The 21,151-nt window shown below is 52.1% G+C and overlaps 1 protein-coding gene across 1 annotated transcript in view; it reads right to left on the reverse strand.

Annotated features, from left to right (window-relative positions):
* Positions 1 to 21,151, reverse strand: part of LOC147123310 (zeta-sarcoglycan-like) — a 355,731-nt gene that overhangs the window by 191,018 nt on the left and 143,562 nt on the right. The window contains exon 2 of the mRNA XM_085965813.1: positions 20,170 to 20,257. Within this exon, the coding sequence (XP_085821939.1) occupies positions 20,170 to 20,257 (88 nt within the window). The remainder of the gene's footprint in view (positions 1 to 20,169; positions 20,258 to 21,151) is intronic.

Consider the following 21,151-nt stretch of genomic DNA (forward strand, 5'->3'; position numbering starts at 1 on the left):
TGGAGGGTCTACAATCATGGAGGGTCTACAATTGTGGAGAGTCTACAATCGTGGAGGGCCTACAATCGTGGGGGGTCTACAATCGTGGAGTGTCTACAATCGTAGAGGGTCTACAATCGTGGGGGATCTACAATCGTGGGGAGTCTACAATCGTGGAGGGTCTACAATCGTGGAGGGTCTAAAATTGTGGGGGGTCTACAATCGTGGGGCGTCTACAATCGTGGGGGGTCTACAATCTTGGGGGGTCTACAATCGTGGAGGCTCTACAACTGTGGAGGGTCTACAATCGTGGGGGGTCTACAATCGTGGATGGTCTACAATCGTGGAGGGTCTACAATCGTGGAGGGTCTACAATTGTGGAGGGTCTACAATTGTGGGGGGTCTACAATCGTGGGGGGTCTACATTTGTGGGGGGTCTACAATCGTAGGGGGTCTACAATCCTGGCGGGTCTACAATCGTGGGGGGTCTACAATCGTGGGGGGTCTACAATCGTGGTGGGTCTACAATCGTGGGGGGTCTACAATCGTGGGGGGTCTACAATCCTGGAGGGTCTAAAATCGTGGGGTGTCTACAATCGTGGGGGGTCTACAATCGTGGTGGGTCTACAATCGTGGGGAGTCCACAATCGTGGAGAGTCTACAATCGTGGAGGGACTACAGTCGTGGAGAGTCTACAGTCGTGGAAAGTCTGCAATCGTGGAGAGTCCACAATCGTGGAGTGTCTACAATCGTGGAGCGTCTACAATCGTGGGGGGTCTACATTCGTGGAGGGTCTACAATCGTGGGGCGTCTACGATCGTGCGGCATCTACAATCATGGAGGGATTACATTCGTGGGGGGTCAACAATCGTGCAGCGTCTACAATCGTGGAAAGTCTACAATCATGGAGGGTCTACAATCGTGGGGAGTCTACAATCGTGGGGCATCTACAATCGTGGAGGGTCTACAATCGTGGGGCGTCGACAATCGTGGAGGGTCTACAATCGTGGGGGTTCTAGAATTGTGGAGGGTCTACAATCCTGGAGAGTCTACAATCGTGGAGAGTCTACAATCGTGGAGGGTCTACAATCGTGGAGCGTCTACAATCGTGGAGGGTGTACAATCGTGGAGTGTCTACAATCGTGGAGGTTCTACAATCGTGGAGGGTCTACAATCGTGGAGAGTCTACAATCGTGGAGGGTCTACAATCGTGGAGGGTCTACAATCGTGGAGAGTCTACAATCGTGGAGGGTCTAAAATCGTGGAGATTCTACAATCGTGGAGCGTCTACAATCGTGGAGGGTCTACAATCGTGGAGAGACTACAATCGTGGAGGATCTACAATCGTGGAGAGTCTACAATCGTGGAGGGTTTACAATCATGGAGGGTCTACAATCGTGGAGAGTCTACAATCGTGGAGGGTCTACAATCGTGGGGGGTCTACAATCGTGGAGTGTCTACAATCGTAGAGGGTCTACAATCGTGGGGGGTCTCCCATCGTGGAGGCTCTACAACTGTGGAGGGTCCACAATCGTGGAGGGTCTACAATCGTGGAGGGTCTACAATCGTGGGGGGTCTACAATCGTGGAGGGTCTACAATCGTGGAGGGTCTACAATCGTGGAGGGTCTACAATTGTGGAGGGTCTACAATTGTGGGCGGTCTACAATCGTGGGGGGTCTACATTTGTGGGGGGTCTACAATCGTGGGGGGTCTACAATCCTGGAGGGTCTACAATCGTGGGGGGTCTACAATCGTGGGGGGTCTACAATCGTGGTGGGTCTACAATCGTGGGGAGTCCACAATCGTGGAGAGTCTACAATCGTGGGGGGTCAACAATCGTGCAGCGTCTACAATCGTGGAAAGTCTACAATCATGGAGGGTCTACAATCGTGGAGAGTCTACAATCGTGGAGGGTCTACAATCGTGGAGAGTCCACAATCGTGGAGGATCTACAATCGTGGAGAGTCTACAATGGTGGAGGGTCTACAATCGTGGAGGGTCTACAATCATGGAGAGTCTACAATCGTGGAGGGTCTACAATCGTGGGGGGTCTACAATCGTGGAGTATCTACAATCGTAGAGGGTCTATAATCGTGGGGGGTCTACAATCGTGTGGAGTCTACTATCGTGGGGGGTCTACAATCGTGGGGGGTCTACAATTGTTGAGGGTCTACAATCATGGAGGGTCTACTACCGTTGGGGATCTACAATCGTGGCGGGTCTACAATCGTGGGGGGTCTACAATCTTGGGGAGTCTACAATCGTGGAGGGTCTACAATCGTGGAGGCTCTACAATCGTGGGGGGTCTACAATCGTGGATTGTCTACAATCGTGGGGAGTCTACAATCATGGGGAGTCTACAATCGTGGGGGGTCTACAAACGTGGGGGTCTACAATCGTGGGGGGTCTACAATCGTGGGGAGTCTACAATCGTGGAGAATCTACAATCGTGGGGGGTCTACAATCGTGGGGGGTCTACAATCGTGGGGTCTACAATCGTGGAGAATCTACAATTGTGGAGAGTCTACAATCATGGGGAGTCTACAATCGTGGAGTGCCTACAATCACGGAGGATCTACAATTGTGGAGAGTCTACAATCGTGGGGGGTCTACAATCGTGGAGGGTCTACAATCGTGGGGAGTCTACAATCGTGGAGGGTCTACAATCGTGCCGGGTCTACAATCGTGGAGATTCTACAATCGTGGGGAGTCAACAATCCTGGGGAGTCTAAAATCGTGGGGGGTCTACAATCGTGGAGAGTCTACAATCGTGGAGAGCCTACAATCGTGGGGAGTCTACAATCGTGAGGAATCTACAATCGTGGAGGGTCTACAATCGTGGGGAGTCTACAATCGTGGGGGGTCTACAATCGTGGTGGGTCTACAATCGTGGAGGGTCTGCAATCGTGAGGAGTCTACAATCGTGGGGGTATTACAATCGTGGGGTGTCTACAGTCGTGGAGGGTCTACAACCGAAGGGAGTCTACAATCGTGGAGGGTCTACAATCGTGGAGAGTCTACAATCGTGGGGTGTCTACAATCGTGGCGGGTCTACAATCGTGGGGAGTCTACACTCGTGGGGGATCTACAATCGTGGGGGCTCTACAATCGTGGGGGGTCTACAATCGTGCAGAGTATACAATCGTGGAGGGACTACAATCGTGGTGGGTCTACAATCATGGGGGGTCTACAATCATGGAGGGTCTACAATCATGGAGAGTCTACAATTGTGGGGGTCTAAAATCGTGGGGAGTCTACAATCGTGGGGAGTCTACAATCGTAGGGGGTCTAAAATCGTGGGGAGTCTACAATCGTGGGGAGTCTACAATCGTGGCGAGTCTACAATCGTGGAGGGTCTAAAATCGTGGAGGGTCTACAATCCTGGAGAGTCTACAATCGTGGGGTGTCTACAATCGTGGAGGGTCTACAACCGAAGGGAGTCTACAAACGTGGAGGGTCTACAATCGTGGAGAGTCTACAATCGTGGGGTGTCTACAATCGTGGCGGGTCTAAAATCGTGGGGAGTCTACACTCGTGGGGGATCTACAATCGTGGGGGGTCTACAATCATGGAGGGTCTACAATCGTTGGGGGTCTACAATCATGGAGGGTCTACAATCCTGGAGAGTCTACAATCGTGGGGGGTCTACAATCGTGCAGAGTCTACAATCGTGGAGGGTCTAAAATCGTGGAGAGTATACAATCGTGGAGGGACTACAATCGTGGGGGGTCTACATTCGTGGGGGGTCTACAATCGTGGGGGTCTACAATCGTGGGGTGTCTACAATCGTAGGAGGTCTAAAATCGTGGGGAGTCTACAATCGTGGGGTGTCTACAATCGTGGCGAGTCTACAATCATGGGGAGTCTACAATCGTGGGGAGTCTACAATTGTGGAGGGTCTAAAATCGTGGGGAGTCTACAATCGTGGGGAGTCTACAATCGTGGAAAGTCTACAATCGTGGGGAGTCTACAATCGTGGGGGGTCTACAATTGTAGGGGGTCTACAATCATGGGGAGTCTACAATCTTGGGGAGTCTACAATCGTGGAGAGTCTACAATCGTGGGGAGTCTACAATCGTGGGGGGTCTACAATCGTGGGGATTCTACAATCGTGGGGAGTCTACAATCGTGGGGGGTCTACAATCGTGGGGAGTCTACAATCGTGGGGAGTCTACAATCGTCGAGAGTCTACAATCGTGGGGAGTCTACAATCGTGGAGAGTCTATAATCGTTGGGAGTCTACAATCGTGGGGGGTCTACAATCACTGGGGTTCTACAATCCTTGGGGGGTCTACAATCGTGGCGAGTCTACAAACGTGGGGAGTCTACACTCGTGGGGGATCTACAATCGTGGGGGATCTACAATCATGGAGGGTCTACAATCCTGGAGAGTCTACAATCGTGGGGGGTCTACAATCGTGCAGAGTCTACCATCGTGGAGGGTCTAAAATCGTGGAGAGTATACAATCGTGGAGGGACTACAATCGTGCTGGGTCTACAATCATGGGGGGTCTACATTTGTGGGGGGTCTACAATCATGGGGGGTCTACAATCGTGGGGGGTCTACAATCGTGGAGGGTCTACAATCATGGAGGGTCTACAATCATGGGGGTTCTACAATCGTGGGGGGTCTACAATCGTGGAGAGTCTACAATCGTGGAGGGTCTACAATCGTGGGGGGTCTACAATCGTGGGGGGTCCACAATCACGGAGGGTCTACAATCACGGAGGATCTACAATCGTGGGGAGTCTACAATCGTGGAGGGTCTACAATCCTGGAGGGTCTGCAATCGTGGGGGGTCTACAATCGTGGAGGGTCTACAATCGTGGGGAGTCTACAATCGTAGGGGGTGTACAATCTTGGGGGGTCTACAATCGTGGGGGGCCTGCACTCGTGGGGGGTCTACAATCGTGTGGAGTCTACAATCGTGGAGGGACTACAATCGTGGAGGGTCTACAATCATGGGGGGTCTACAATCGTGGGGGGTCTACAATCGTGGGGGGTTTACAATCGTGGGGGGTCTACAATCGTGCGGAGTCTACAATCGTGGAGGGACTACAATCGTGGAGGGTCTATAATCGTGGGGGGTCTACAATCATGGGGGGTCTACAATCGTGGGGTGTCTACAATCGTTGAGGGTCTACAATCATGGAGGGTCTACAACCGTGCGGGGTCTACAATCGTGGCGGGTCTACAATCGTGGGGGGTCTACAATCTTGGGGGTCTACAATCGTGGAGGGTCTACAATCGTGGAGGTTCTACAATCGTGGGGGGTCTACAATCGTGAATTGTCTACAATCGTGGGGGATCTGCAAACGTGGGGAATCTACAATCGTGGAGAGTCTACAATCGTGGGGGGTCTACAATCGTGGGGGGTCTACAATCGTGGGGGGTCTACAATCGTGGGGAGTCTACAATCGTGGGGGGTCTACAATCGTGGGGAGTCTACAATCGTGGAGAGTCTACAATCGTGGTGGGTCTACAATCGTGGGGGGTCTACAATCGTGGAGAATCTACAATTGTGGAGAGTCTACAATCATGGGGAGTCTACAATCGTGGAGTGTCTACAATCACGGAGGATCTACAATTGTGGAGAGTCTACAATCGTGGGGTTCTACAATCGTGGGTGTCTACAATCGTGGAGGGTCTACAATCGTGGAGGGTCTACAATCGTGGAGATTCTACAATCGTGGGGAGTCTACAATCCTGGGGTGTCTAAAATCGTGGGGGGTGTACAATCGTGGAGAGTCTACAATCGTGGAGAGCCTACAATCGTGGGGAGTCTACAATCGTGAGGAGTCTACAATCGTGGAGGGTCTACAATCGTGGAGGGTCTAAAATCATGGAGAGTCTACAATCGCGGGGCGGTCTACAATCGTGGGGGGTCTATAATTGTGGGGGTCTACAATCGTCGGGGGTCTACAATTGTGGGGAGTCTACAATCGTGGGGGGTCTACAATCATGGAGGGTCTACAATCGTGGGGGGTCTACAATAGTGGGGGGTCTACAATCGTGGGGCGGTCTACAATCGTGGGGTGTCTACAATAGTGGGGGGTCCACAATCGTGGGGGTTCTACAATCGTGGTGCAGTCTACAATCGGGGGTTGGGTTAGGCAGGGTCGCTGGATCCAGGAGGTAAGTGTAAAGTCACTTCTCTACTTAATTCAGCAGTCCTCATCTTATGTTAGCTGGTGGTTTCATGAGGCCTGTAAAACCCGACCAGCCTGATTTAAATTTAAAATGGAGTTTAAATCGGAGGCACACCAACCTCATAATAATATTTAAATGGGAAACCTGCTTACTGGGAGTGGGTTGGCTGCCCGCCCCCCATCCCGCATCCGTTAAATTTGGAAGTGGGGAGGGTTGGAGGCGGGTTCACATCAGGATTCAGACTTTTAACAATTTAACTTCCCACCCGACCCAAACCCACCCATTTTTGGGGGTTAAGATGCTCTCCATGCACTTTCCAGCAGCTGCCAGTACTCAGGCTGATTTTCCTCTCCTTAGCCAAGGAGCACCAAGGTGAACAGTAGCTCCTGACTGCCTCCTGGCTGAGGTCAGCTAGCCTGCACAGACCAAGAATCAAACATGGGGCCTTCTGGTTTGTATGAATTGGCTACAGGCTCATTTGATCAACTGAGCTACCGAGGGAGTTTATTCCATCGTGTTGAATTGTGGACAAGTCATTTTAGTATGAAGTACTGGCCATTTTTCAGAATCATCATCTCCTTTTGCTTTGTAGAATCATAACTTTTGGCCTAGAAATTGGGTATAGCCCCGCTTGGGGCATTAGAATTGGCGGAGCGCAAATTTTATAGCCAGACGCAACTTATCGACACCTCGTGCGATATTGGGTTGCAGCGCCCCAAAGATGATTGAGGCGCGAGTTCAGGCGTTACACGGGGCACCTAAGGCGCTAACATGCCGGCGCAACCCAATATCGGGGCGTCCAGCCACAGCACAGGTGCTCTCAATTACCCATGACCACGAGACTTCCAGGCGCCGGCCAGCTCTTAAAGGGATGGGTCAGGCAGCTCCAGCATCCACAGTCTGCGCCTTGTAGGCCTGCAAATCGGCGCAGGCCCTTCTCTGGCGCGAAAAATTTGGAGCATATGGAGAGGGTGAGGCAGAGAGCAGAGCGCTTCACCAATGAGTCTCTGGAGGAATTGGTGGCCGCAGTGGAGCGCCGGCGAGATGTCCTCTACCCCGACAATGGCAGGAGGCCTAATCATAAGGACTACTGACGAGCTTGGAGGGATGTTTCTCAGAGGGTCAACTCCAGCACTGTGGCGACCAGGAGCCCTGTGCAGTGCAGGAAGAAATTCAACGACCTCACTCGGGTCATGAGCGTGAGTGGAGTTAAAGTAAACTTATGCATCCCTCCATTAGCACCTGACTTTATGGCTACAGGGTGTGCTATCCCCCTCTGGCCATCTGTCAGCAAGCACCCATGGCCCTTTCTGGTCACACACATGCCCATTTGACTCAGGGCATCATGTAAGGGCTGGTCCACCATGGGGGGCATGAGATGATAACCCAGGGCATCATGTAAGGGCTGTTCCACCATGGGGGGCATGAGATGATAACTCAGGGCATCATGTAAGGGCTGTTCCACCATGGGGGGCATGAGATCATAATTCAGGGCATCATGTAACATCACTTCCCGTCCTTTGCCCTGCAGGCCAAGCTGGCGAGAAACCGCAAGTAGCAGCTTCGCACCGGAGGAGGCCATCCTCAACTGGAGCCTCTGACGGATCTCGAGGAGAGAGTCCACCAGATTGTGGGAAGACGCCTGAGTGACCCTGTCACCACTGCAGCTGCCGACCCCATTATCCACAGCGATGGTAAGGTTCTCTATTACAGCTGTCACCTTCCAGTTGTTTTCCCCGCCAGCATGCTTTCTCAATGTGGAGTCATGTCATAGCATTGCCGCACTGTTGCATCCCTTGCAGCCAAACTGTCCTTTTGCTAAAGCCACTCTTCAACCTCCCTGCTTTCAGATGCTGCATCACCAGCTCGGGAGCCGGCCCCTCAAGCTGCCAGTGCCAGTGCCTCCGGAGGCGACGACCAGGAGGAAGCCGGACCATCCGTGCCAGCCTCAGAGGAGCCACCGCATCTGGAGACTGGGGATAGTAGTTCCCTTGAGGGGAGGGGGGGGCACTGATGAGGAGCCAGTTGCAGGAACCAGCGGCCTGCAGCAACGCGCGGGGGGTAGGGACACTCGGGGGCCGTCTCCCCGGAGAGCGAGGCAGGCCACCATGACTGCTGCGCAGAGTGCAGAGGAGGTGCGTAGCCTTGCCGAGATGAGCGCCCAGGCTCGGCTCAGGCACACTGAGATGATGGCTGCAGTGGGGAGGATGTCTGAGTCGATCGACACACTGGCAAAGAGTGTGCTGGACTTTGGGGCAGCAATGGAAAGGACTGCCCAGGGCTTCGGCCCAGCAATGGAAAGGTCTGTCCAGGCCTTGTCCGAGGCAGTGGAAAGGTCTGTACAGGTCTTGTCCGAGGCAGTGGAAAGGACTCTTCCGGCCTTGTCCGAAGCAGTGGAAAGGACTGCCCATGGCTTTTCCGAAGCACTGGCACCTGCCACGCAGGTCCTCACTGCTGCCACGCTGTCACTTGCTGGCCTCGTCCACACGCAAATTGAGGCCACGCGAACACTCTCTACTGCCACCCTAGCTGCATCAGGCAGGATCACCCCAGGCCCTTGCAGCACCACAGCAGGCCATGAATCTGTGGAGCAGTCGATTGTGGCGTATGATCCTGTGCGGCCCCGTCAGAGTGCTAGTGTTTCAGCTGACCACGGTGCAGGTGTCCTCTCTCTGCATGTGAGCAGTCCTGATGCCACCGCTGGCACGTCAGCAGAGCAGCTGCCACCACCTGCGCGGCAGACTACTAGCAGACATGCCCAGTTGGAGCAGCCTGCTTGAGGGACCTCCAAGCCCAGAGGTCGTCCAGGCCGTCCCTCAGGGGCTTCAGCGCTTCCAGACACTCAGCAGGCGTCCCCCAGCATTGACGCAGCCACTGGGGTCCAATTACGGAGGAGCTGCAGGGAGGGAAGGGGCCGACCTCATAAGAGGAGTCGGTCTCCATCAAGGGGTCACCAGTAGAGGGAGGTGCTAAGACGTCTCTTTTTCCGGATTTAAGGCCGTCCACACCTGCTGTGTTTGTTTGTTATGGTTTGGTTAGTTTCGCCGGGTTGCCAGACAGTTATCTGTTACTTTGTTCGTTATGATTTCTGTTACCATTACGTTGTCATGCTGGAAGGAAGCACTTGTTTGAAAATAAAGAAAACTTTTTATTTACAATCGAGCTGTACACTATTTACAATCATCGAGGCCTTCATAGGCTTACAGCGAACCGGAGGGCGCTGTTCGAATCACAGCCACCATTCCGTCCGAGGGGCCTGAGGATGTTGTGGATAGCACATTCAGTGAGTTGGTCACACCGCAGGTAAAGGCTAGGTCAGACAGTAAATGGGTGACCAAAAGGCAGGGTAAAGGCAGGAAGGTAGTGCAGGAGTCACCTGCGGTCATCTCCCTCCAAAACAGGTTTACCGTTTTGGGTACTGTTGGGGGAGATGACTTATCAGGGGAAGGCACCAGCAGCCAGGTTCAGGGCACCATGACTGGCTCTGCTGCACAGAAGGGCGGGAAAAAGAGGGATAGGGCTATAGTGATAGGGGATTCAATTGTAAGGGGGATAGATAGGAGTTTCTGTGGCCGAGACCGAGACTCCAAGATGGTATGTTGCCTCCCTGGTGCAAGGGTCAAGGATGTCTCGGAGCGGGTGCAGAGCATTCTGAAGGGGGAGGGGGATCAGCCAGTTGTCGTGGTACATGTAGGTACCAACGATGTAGGTAAAAAGAGGGAGGAGGTCCTACAAGCTGAATTTAGGGAGTTAGGAGCTAAATTGAAAAGTAGGACCTCAAAGGTAGTAATCTCTGGATTGCTACCAGTGCCACGAGCTAATAAGTTTAGAGAGAGTAAGATAGATAAGCTAAATACGTGGCTTGAGCAGTGGTGCAAGGGAGAGGGATTTAAATTCTTGAGGCATTGGAACCAGTTCTTGGGGAGGAGTGACCTGTACCAAGGGGACGGTCTACACCTGAACTGTGAGGGAGCCGATGTCCTCGGGGTAATATTTTCTAGGGCGGTTCGGGAGGATTTAAACTAATTTGGCAGGGGGATGGGAACCTAGGTAGTGGAAAAGAGGGAAGTCATATGAAGTCAGAAATAGATGGTAGAAAGGTGAGAAGCAATAAGCAAAGGAGAGAAACACAAAGGGCCAAACTAATTCATAATGAGAGTGTGAAAAAAGCAAGCCTGAAGGCTTTGTATCTTAATGCTAGAAGCATTAGGAACAAGGTGGATGAATTAGTTGTGGAAATAGAGGTAAACAAGTATGATTTGATTGGGATTACAGAAACGTGGCTGCAGGGTGGGCAAGGCTGGGAACTTAACATCCAGGGATATACAATATTTAGGAAGGATCGGCAAAAAGGTAGGGGAGGTGGGGTAGCATTGCTGGTAAAGGAGGGGATTAATGCAATGGAAAGGAAGGATATTAACTCGGATGAAACGGAATCTGTATGGGTAGAAATGAGAAATAGCAAGGGGAGGAAAACGTTAGTGGGTGTGATATATAGGCCTCCAAATAGTAATATGGAGGTGAGGGAAGGCATAAAAAGGGAAATTAGAGAAGCGTGCGATAAGAGCACAGCTGTCATCATGGGTGACTTTAATTTACATATTGATTGGACTACCCAAATTAGTAAAAATTCTGAGGAGGAGGAATTCCTGGAATGTTTTCGGGACGGTTATCTGGACCAATATGTCGAGGAGCCGACTCGAGATCAGGCCATTTTAGACTGGGTATTGTGCAATGAGAAGGGACTTATCAGCAATCTTCTTGTACGAGGCCCCTTGGGTCAGAGCGATCATAATATGATCGAGCTCTCAGTCGAGATGGAGAGTGAGGAAATTGAATCAGAGACTAAGGTCCAGAACTTAAATAAAGGGAATTACGAGGGTATGAGACGGGAATTGGGTAAGATTGATTGGGTGGTGTTTCTGGGGGGATTGACAGTGGATAGACAATGGCAAGCATTCAAAGATAGAATGGAAGAATTCCAGAACATGTTTATACCGGTTTGGCATAAAAATAAACCTAAAAAGGTGACTCAACCGTGGATAACGAGGGAAATTAGGGACAGCATAAAATCAAAAGAAAGGGCATATCAACTGGCAAAAAAAAGCACCAGACCGGAAGATTGGGGGCAGTACAGGATACAGCAAAAGAGGACAAAGGGATTAATCAGGAAGGGGAAAATAGAATACGAAAGTAAACTTGCAGCAAACATAAAGACAGACTGCAAAAGCTTTTATCGGTATATCAGGAGGAAAAGACTGGTAAAATCCCAAGTCGGTCCCTTGCAGTCCGATTCGGGAGAATATATAATGGAGAATAAGGAAATGGCAGACCAATTAAACTCATACTTTGGTTCTGTATTCACAAAGGAGGACACAAATAACCTCCCAGGAATATCGGCAAACATAGGGACTAATGAGAGGGAGGAGCTGACAGAAATTAGTATCTCTAGGGATATGGTGTTGGGTAAGTTGAGGGGACTGAAGGCCGACAAATCCCCGGGGCCTGATAAACTACATCCTAGGGTACTTAAGGAGGTGGCCCTGGAGATAGCAGATGCTCTAAGGATCATCTTCCGGAACTCCATTGACTCGGGAACAGTACCCGTGGATTGGAGGGTAGCTAATGTTACCCCAATATTTAAAAAGGGGGGTAGAGAGAAAGCAGGGAATTATAGACCAGTAAGCCTTACATCGGTTGTGGGCAAAATGCTAGAGTCCATTATTAAGGATAAAATAGCGGAGCACTTGACAAATGGGGAAAGGATCGGACAGAGTCAACATGGATTTACAAAGGGTAAATCGTGTTTGACTAATCTGCTGGAATTTTTTGAGGAAGTAACTGGTAAAATAGATGGGGGAGAGCCAGTGGATGTGGTGTACCTTGACTTCCAGAAAGCCTTCGATAAGGTTCCACACAAAAGATTATCATGCAAAATTAAGGCTCATGGGATTGGGGGCAAAGTATTAACGTGGATAGAGAACTGGCTGGCGGATAGAAAACAGAGAGTTGGAATAAACGGCTCGTTTTCGGAGTGGCAGGCAGTGACCAGCGGGGTGCCGCAAGGATCTGTCCTGGGACCCCAAATGTTCACAATATATATAAATGATCTGGATCAGGGAATTGGATGCAATATTTCCAAATTCGCTGACGACACTAAACTAGGAGGAGGGGTGGGCTCTGATGAGGATGTCAGGAGGCTACAGTTCGATTTGGACAGGTTGGGGGAATGGGCGGATACGTGGCAGATGCACTATAATGTGGATAAATGCGAGGTTATCCACTTTGGGGGTAAAAACAGGAGGGTGGATTATTATCTAAATGGCAATAGATTGGGAGATGGGGAAGTGCAGAGGGACCTGGGTGTTCTTGTGCACCAGTCACTGAAGGAGAGCATGCAGGTGCAACAGGCGATTAAGAAGGCAAATGGTATGTTGGCCTTCATATCAAGGGGGTTCGAGTATAGGAATAGGGATACCTTACTACAGCTGTACAAGGTGCTGGTGAGACCGCATCTGGAGTATTGTGTACAGTTTTGGTCGCCCCATCTGCGGAAGGATGTTCTTGCCATGGAAAGAGTGCAGCGGCGATTCACCAGGCTGATACCTGGAATGGCGGGAATGACCTACGAGGAGAGATTGAATAGTTTGGGCTTGTACTCACTGGAGTTTAGAAGATTGAGAGGGGATCTCATCGAAACATATAAAATTATGGCAGGCCTGGACAGGCTGAATTCAGAGAGAATGTTTCCAATTGCAGGGGAGCACAGAACCAGGGGCCACAGTCTAAAAATAGCGGGCAAATCATTTAAAACAGAGATGAGGAAGAATTTCTTCACTCAAAGAGTGGTGAGCCTGTGGAATTCCCTGCCACAGAGGGCTGTGAAGGCTAATTCAATAAATATTTTCAAGAGAGAATTGGATATATTTCTGAAGGCTAAGGGGATTAAGGGTTACGGAGAAAAGGCGGGGACGGGGTACTGAACTGGTAAGATCAGCTATGATCTCAGACGAAGATCAGCCATGATCTCATTGAATGGCGGAGCAGGCTCGAAGGGCCGAATGGCCTACTCCTGTTCCTATCTCTATGTTTCTATGTCTATGTTTCAAACCTAGTCCTTATGAGCCTCTGACGAACGGCCCTTCCAGTTTCTGGAGCCCTCCCATCTTCCTCCTCCTCCTCCTCCTCCTGATCCTCCTCGACCGCATGCTCCTCCTCCTCCTCCTCCTCGTCCACCTGCTCTGCTGGACCTTGAGGGTCGGCTGGCATTGGCTGGGTGCGTCGAATGGCCAGGTTGTGGAGCATGCAGCAGACAACAACGATGCGCGCCACATGCTCCGGCGAGTACTGTAGGGCGCCCCCCGAATGGTCTAGACAACGGAAACGCTGCTTCAGCACACCAATTGTGTGCGCCACAATGTTCCTGGTGGCCTGATGGCTGTTGTTGTAATGCTCTTCTGCCGGGGTGCTGGGCAAACGGAGCGGGGTCATGAGCCATGGGCAGAGAGGATAGCCCTTGTCGCCCAGAAGCCAGCCTCGTGGGTGAGCCGGGGCCTCAAAAAGGTCAGCCACTGAGGTCTGCTGCAGGATGAACGCGTCATGGCTGCTGCCAGGGAATTGTGCGTTCACCGCCATGATCATCTGCCGGTGATCACAGACCAGCTACACATTAAGGGAGTGGAACCCCTTTTGGTTACGGAACTCCTCCGGATTCTGTAATGGCGCCCGCAAAGCCACATGTGTGCAATCAATGGCCCCCTGCACTATGGGGAAGTCCGCAATAGCCGCAAAGCCCTGTGCGCGCTCCCCCTGCTTCTCCAGGGTCACAGGGAAGGTGATTAATTCGCGCCTCCTTTTGTAGGGGGCAGCTGTCACTTGCCGGATCGGATGCAGCAATGCACCGCAAATTGAGAGATATTTGATATGTCCCCAGCTGCTGCCTGAAACGATCCGCTGGCGTAAAAGTTGAGCACAACAGTGACTTTCACAGCCACCGACAGAGAGGTCCTGCACCGTATCCGCGGCTGCAGATCCCCAGCAAACAGGTGGCACAGCTCAGTGACAACATCCTTACCAAATCTGAGCCTTCGCAGACACTGCTCCTCCGACATGGTAAGGTAGGAGACCTGCTGCCTGAAAACCCTGGCAGTGTATGGTCGGATTTGGCGACGTCCATTGGCCCTCCTCCTTCTGGCCAATCCCGGCCCTCTCTCCCTCCGTCTCTGTGCCCTTGCCAGTTGTTCAGCCAGGATGACGTTCCCCTCCAAAGCAGCTCCCATTATTCTGGCCGACGAGTAAGACGCAGTCAGCTTTCTGGATCCAACTGTTCTGGACAGGGCTGAAGGTCCCAAGGCTCCTCTGGCTCAATAAGAACAGGTCTGTGTAACTGAAGGTCTGCAACTCTCTTCAGCAGCAAGCAGTATGGCCAGGCCAAATGGCTGCCGGTTTTATACTAGTGCTGTCCCCTTTAAAGAGTGCCCCCCGAGTCCGAGAAGGACCTGGTAACGTTCCATCCAACTGTCACTAATAGCGCCAGGCGGAACGGAGGGGGGCGCCACTGAATTTCCGGTATGGGGCGCCAAAAAGGCGTTGCACAATGAAATAATGTCATTATCTGGCTGCGCCTGCGAGCGGGCGCAAAGACTTAGCGCCGGCGCTAACAGGCTACTCAATATGGCAGGATGCGCTAGGATCACTGCGCACGTCCGAAAATTGGGTAACGCCCCAAATCTCGGGCTCTTTAGGCGCTAATCGCTGGCGCAACCAACCGAATTTCTAGGCCTTTGGGCTAGATTTTCAGTATAGGCAGTTTTGGGGCGCTAACCTTAGCGCCCGCCCGAAGTTAGCGCCCGCCCCAAAGTAGCGCCCCGTTGCCGGGAATTCAGTGGCTTCGCCCTAAGAGGTTGGTGGAGCGCTAAAAGAGGCGTTCCACTCCTCTCTTTAGGCGCTAAGCCGGCGGTCCAGAGGGATAGCGCCCAGGCGGGGCGCAGCACGGGTGCGGTCATTTTTGCACTGACAGCAGACCCCGTGGTGCCGACCAGCTCTTAAAGGGGGAAGGGACGAATTGGTCTGCTGCCACGCCCTGCACACTGCAGCCTTGCAAAGAGGCCTCAACACTACTGCTCAGCCCCAGGGAGTCATGGCAACGCCAGAGAAGGCCCGTCAGCGTGCCCTGCGCTTCTCAGAGGGTGATCTGGACATAATGGTCACAGCTCTGGAGGTGAGGCGCAAGATCTTGTTTCCAGACAGTGGGAGGAATCCAACCCACCACGACTACACCAAAGCCTGGAAGCAGATCGCCCAGAGGGTGACGTTCACCGGCGAGGCCCCCAGGACCCACACACAATGCCGTAAGAAATACAACGATCTGACCAGGATTGTGAGGGTGAGTAGCCTTTCCAGTCTCCTCCTCATTCTTGCATGTACACCTGACATGATGGGCAAAGGGACCTGAAAGTCCTTTTGGCCAGCCCTCAGCCAGCAGCATTGGGACAGTCATGAGCATCAAATGGCCATTCGGCACTCTACACTTTGGCCAAGCTATTCCACCATGGGAGGCAGTGCACACTACATCAGGGCTTCACTCTGTCCAAGCTATTCCACCATGGGAGGCAGTGCACACTACATCAGGGCTTCACTGCGCACTTACAGCCCGTCCTTTCTCTTGCAGGCTAAAGTAGCGTTTAATCGCCAGGCCCGTGCCAGGGGTGGCCGCGCCAAGCTGCAGAAGCTCACTCGGCTGGAGGAGCGCGTGTGTGTGCTCATGGGAGCACGTGTGATTGTCCCCACAGCGTGCGGTGTATCCGACCCTCCACTGCCCGGCAATGGTAAGGACCTCGCCTTTTGGCCCTCTCGCGTCGCACTGGCCCATCCGAGCTACCTCCTTTGCCACTGTCCCACCAATGCGCTGAATCCCACCAGTCCTAACTCCCTCGCTGACGCCGTCTCCTCACTCTGAAGCTACTCTTGTGCATTCCTGCTTTCAGCTGGTGACGACCAGGACCCTGAGGCTGCCAGTGACAGCACCTCCAACCAGGAGGAGGAGGAGGAGCAAGCCGGACCTTCGGGGGAACAGTCACGTCCCGCAGGAGAGGAGGAAATGCTCGACACCTCCTCACTGGACGAGTGCCTGGAGGAACTGTCGCAGGGCAATGCAGCTTCTGGGACCAGTGGCGTCCAGCCACCCAGCAGCCGTGCGCGTGGCCCGCGGCCTTCCCCCCAAAGGGGGGAAGGATCAGAGGGGAGTGCTGCTGCTCGGCACACTCGCCGTCACCAACGCGGCAAGGGTCCCCTAGTTCGGCCCCCTCCTCCCCAGCGGGAGAGTCGCGACTCCAGTCCGGACACCTTCACTTCGGAGGAGGTGCGGAAGCTCGATCAGATGGCCGACGACTCGGACCGGCGCCACACGGAGCTCATGAGCGTGGTGGGGCGCATGCCTGAGGCCATCGAGTCGCTGGCGACCAGTGTGCGCGAGTTCGGGGCAGCAACTGCCGCGACTGGCCGCATGCTAACTGATGCCGTCAAGACCCTGGCGGATGTGATGCGCGCGCACACCAGGACCACAGGGCCACTCACTGCTGCCACACGCGCTGTCTCAGGCAGGCATCGCCAGGGCAGGCGCCGCGCTGGACCATCCCAGCAAGCCGGCCGTCGGCTGATTGCTGCGGATCCTGCAGTGCGGGCCCGGCCGAGTGCCACCGCGCCACAGCACCAGCCAGCGCATCCCAGACGCCAGCTGGCCCACATTGCGCCATCCGTCGCCGCCATTCCCCCTCTGGGGCGTCAAGGGCAAGCGGCTGCAGCTGATGGTGGCCAGGCTCAGGTGCGCCACTCAGGAGACGGCCCCTCGAGGCCCAAACGCCGTGTAGGCCGCCCCCCAGCGGCATCTGGCGGAAGGGCATCTGAGCCTCAGGCGCCTTCCCCCAGCCTCGCAGCAGCCACTGGGCAGAGCTTGCGAAGGAGCAGCAGGCAGGGCAGGGGAGGCAAAATGCTGGCCAAGGTCTCGCCCTCGCGGGCCACTCAGTAGAGGGTGTGGCCAGCTTTCCTTTAATATGGCGGTGGCCATCTTTATTTTGCCCATGGTTGTGCTTTTGGAGGGCTTTTTTTTTGCGTTAGGCCGACGTTGAGGCACGGTTTCAATAAAGGTGGAGTGGCTCCTCCCCAGTTTGTGGGAGTGAGTCGTTTGTTGGGATTTTTGTGGGGCCCGTTTATTGTTTTTGGGGATTCATGTGGGAAGGGCTTTTCATTTTTGTTTAATAAAAAATTATCTTTATTCATGCAGTCTCCATGGTTGTTCTTCTTAGTGTTTGTTGGCTTCGCCGGCTGAGGGCTTGCGGAGCGGCTGCATTCATCTTCCCTCATGGCCCCTGGCCATTCCCTGACAGGGGGCTTAGAAGTACCGTGTAATAAGGTGGCGTCGTGCGGCCCTTGGCCCTGGTCGCTCCCTCCTGGGAACGTACTCCTGCTCCTCCTCCTCCTCCTCCTCCTCCTCCTCATGCTCCTCCTGCTCCTCCTCCTGAGGTGCTGGTCCAACGTCAGGTGGCAGTGCCTGAGTCCTGCGGATAGCCAGGTTGTGTAGCATGCAGCAAACCACCACAAATTGGGAGACCCGGTCCGGCGAATACTGGAGAGCTCCTCCGGAGCGATCAAGGCAGCGGAACCGCTGCTTGAGGACCCCAATAGTTAGCTCGATGATGTTGCGGGTGGTTTGATGGCTCTCGTTGTAGGCCTCTTCAGCAGCGGTCCTGGGCGCGCGGAGCGGGGTCATGAGCCAGGTGCACAAAGGATAGCCTTTGTCCCCGAGTAGCCATCCTCTTGGGGGAGGCTGTGCCTGGAACATGTCATGCACAGTACTCTGCCGCAGGATAAAGGCATCGTGGCTGCTGCCTGGGAAGCTGGCATTGACTGCCATGATGCGCTGCTTGTGGTCACAGACCAGCTGCACATTCAGAGAATGGTAGCCCTTCCTGTTGCGATACTGCTCGCCATGCTCCAGAGGGGCCCGCAAAGCCACATGCGTACAGTCAATGGCGCCCTGCACCAAGGGGAATTCCCCGAGTCTGGAAAATCCCAATGCGCGCTGATGCTGGCTCTCCAGGGCCATGGGGAAGGAGATGAATTGGCTTCTCCTTCTGAACAGTGCTTCGGTCACCTGGCGGATGCAGCGATGCGCGCCGTACTGGGAGATGTTTGCTATGTCCCCAGCAGCGTATTGGAAGGAGCCGGTGGCATAGAAGTTCAATGCCACCGTCACCTTCACTTCCACCGACAGAGACGTCCTGCACCTGAGCTTTGGCCGCAGATCTCGGCGAAGCAGGTGGCAGATCTCTGCAATCACCCCCTTTCGGAATCGGAGCCTTTTAACACATCGCGCGGCACTCATGTTTAGGTAGGAGCGCTGCTGGCGGTATAGCCTGACTGGGTAAGGCCTACGTGGCCGACGCCTGTAGCCCCCTCTGCCTCTAGCCAGGGCTGCCCCTCTCACAATGCGTCTGCGAGCCCTACGGACATGGAGCTGCAGCTCCGCGTTGGCACCCCATGCAACCCCCATCAAATCCTGGCAAACAGTCTAATTTCCAAATGGCCACTTGCAGCGCTATTGCCTGAGTCCAAAAATACCTGGCTCTTGCTGCTTGAAACCAGTTAGCTATCCTCCTTGTTGTGTCTCCAGAAATGCGTTGCACAAGACTGTTTTCAGAAAAAAGGATGGCCTTTATACTGGAGAGGACGTTCCCTTTAATTAGCGCCCCCCGGGGCCCGCGCTGGTTGTGTTGCGTTCCTTTTTCCAAACGCTCCGGCCGCCCGCCGCACAATGGGGCGGTCCGACTGAAGTTTGCAATCGGGGCGGCCAAAGGGCGTTGCACGAGGATGTGACGTCATTTTCTGCGCGCGCATCCGGGCGGGCGCTAAACTTTGCGCCGGCGCTAACGGGCAACTTAATTTGGGGCGGGGCGCAAACTGCGCTGCGCCCGGGCGCTACACGCATAGCGCCCGGAAATCACTTCTCTTAAGGCGCTAACTGCTGGCGCAAGCAACTGAAAATCTAGCCCTAGGTCTTTTAATCTCTCCTGCCTTCCACCCTATTACAGACCATCCCTTTTGTTCTTTCCTCCCCTCCCCCCTTTCCCAGCCTCTTTACTTGCTTAAAACCTTTTACATCTCTAACTTTTTCTTGTTCTGACGAAAGATCATCGACCTGAAATGTTAACTCTGTTCCTCTCTCCACAGATGCTGCCTGACCGGCGGAGTATTCCAGCATTTCCTGTTTTTATCTCAGTATGTAATACTGTATACACAAACAAACTCTCCAGCAAATCGATCTTTCTCTGTGCAAACCATATAATTCCTTCACAGCCCTCATTCCATAATTCAGCGGTATTCTGATGTTAGTTTCAGCCTGTTTGACATACGGTTGTGTATTTCCACCAGAATTGAAGTGAACAAGGAATAAAGCATTCACTTTACTCACTTAAATATAAACCATTCGAAGATTAAAGAGACAGGCCTTTTTAAAAATTAAAATGACTCACTAAGAATCAGCAGCAACATGCACAATATGAAATCTTGAGATCTTCTGTCAGATATCTACTTAAGTGCCAGATGTTGGAGATAATTTCATTGTACTGAGAGGATGTTAAAGATAAAATGGCCATCATATTATAAATCTAGTGGATAAACATGCCGCGAGAACTATTAAGCTGGTGGTTCTGAAAAAGCAGTCTGATAAATAGGCATCTTTTAATTAAATAATATCATGAATTATTTGAAATGAAGTCTGGTAGTAAGTATCTTGAAAAGGAGAGGATCAAAAGCTGAAATAACTTAAATTGAAAGGAGGTAAACTATTTGGTTATTTAAAAGAGAAATGCTAGATCAGTATCACTGTGGACATGCTTTAATATAAATGTGATGAGACTTGAGAGATTGCAATAAGTGCTGGCATTAATCTGCAACCACCGATAAAGAAGCATGTCACTCGATTAGCTGACAGATAAAGTGATTCCGACCGAAAAATACAATCACAGAGTAGCAAACTCACCAACTGTCAGCTGCCCGGTAATCTGTCCAAGGTGATTGCGAGCATTCACGGTTACATTTCTGTCAGACTGCAACATCAGTGGGCTGTCCTGAGAAATAATGACAAGAGAGGAAAAATGGGGTGGGGAAGGATAAAAATGATACTGAGGTGAGTTTGAAGAATGCAACACAAAATTACCAGAAAGGGTCTACAGTCTACTCTTTGTAACTCAAAGTCATTTCATTCAAATCATCTGGTAACTGAATTTTCTAAACACTAAATTCCCACTTTGTTGTGTTATTGCAATTATATTTATATTGCTTGATTTAAATTATTGGATAATTCAACATTTTTAACATTAAAAATTGACTGAATTATCAAAAGTAGACTGTATTAATAATCTTTTATAGAAAATTTACTTTATAACTAATCTTTCAAAAAATCTATTTTAATGTGCTTTTTCAAAGCTTTTACATTCTTGTTCATTCATTCCCCTCATGGACATTGTTTTCTTTATGTGACTAATAATTAGTAACTAGATTAAGAATGAGTTGTTTCTTGACCTGCATTTAGGGCCCGATGTAATTACCTGGAGGCAGCAAATAGAGGAAAATCAGGCTTGGAGGATCTAAAGGGATCTTGCTTGATTTTCCATCCATTCATTTAAATAGTACTCAGGTGAGCAAAGGCGTATAGGTGCAGCATACAGAAGCGTTCCAGGCTAGGGTCATAGTCTGGAGCACTCCAGTTTCTGGTTGAATGAAATAGACCTTCTTATAAAGGGGGCCGATTACAAACATGAATAGCTGTTTTAAGCTGGTTCTAACATTTCAGGCCTAACGTGCACTCTCAAGTGGCTGGCAAGCTCTACATTCTGCACCACCCCCCCGCCACACCACCCAATGGGTGCCCAAATTTTACCAATATTAGCGCAAGCACTTAGCTGTAAATTATTCAAATTGCCCAGCCCTGTAAGTTGCAATGGGGTCAGGGCCCCAGGTCA

The sequence above is a fragment of the Somniosus microcephalus genome, chromosome 2 (genome assembly GCF_052327205.1).
Source record: "Somniosus microcephalus isolate GS21.2 chromosome 2, FLI_Smic_1.0, whole genome shotgun sequence".
Taxonomy (NCBI): domain Eukaryota; kingdom Metazoa; phylum Chordata; class Chondrichthyes; order Squaliformes; family Somniosidae; genus Somniosus; species Somniosus microcephalus.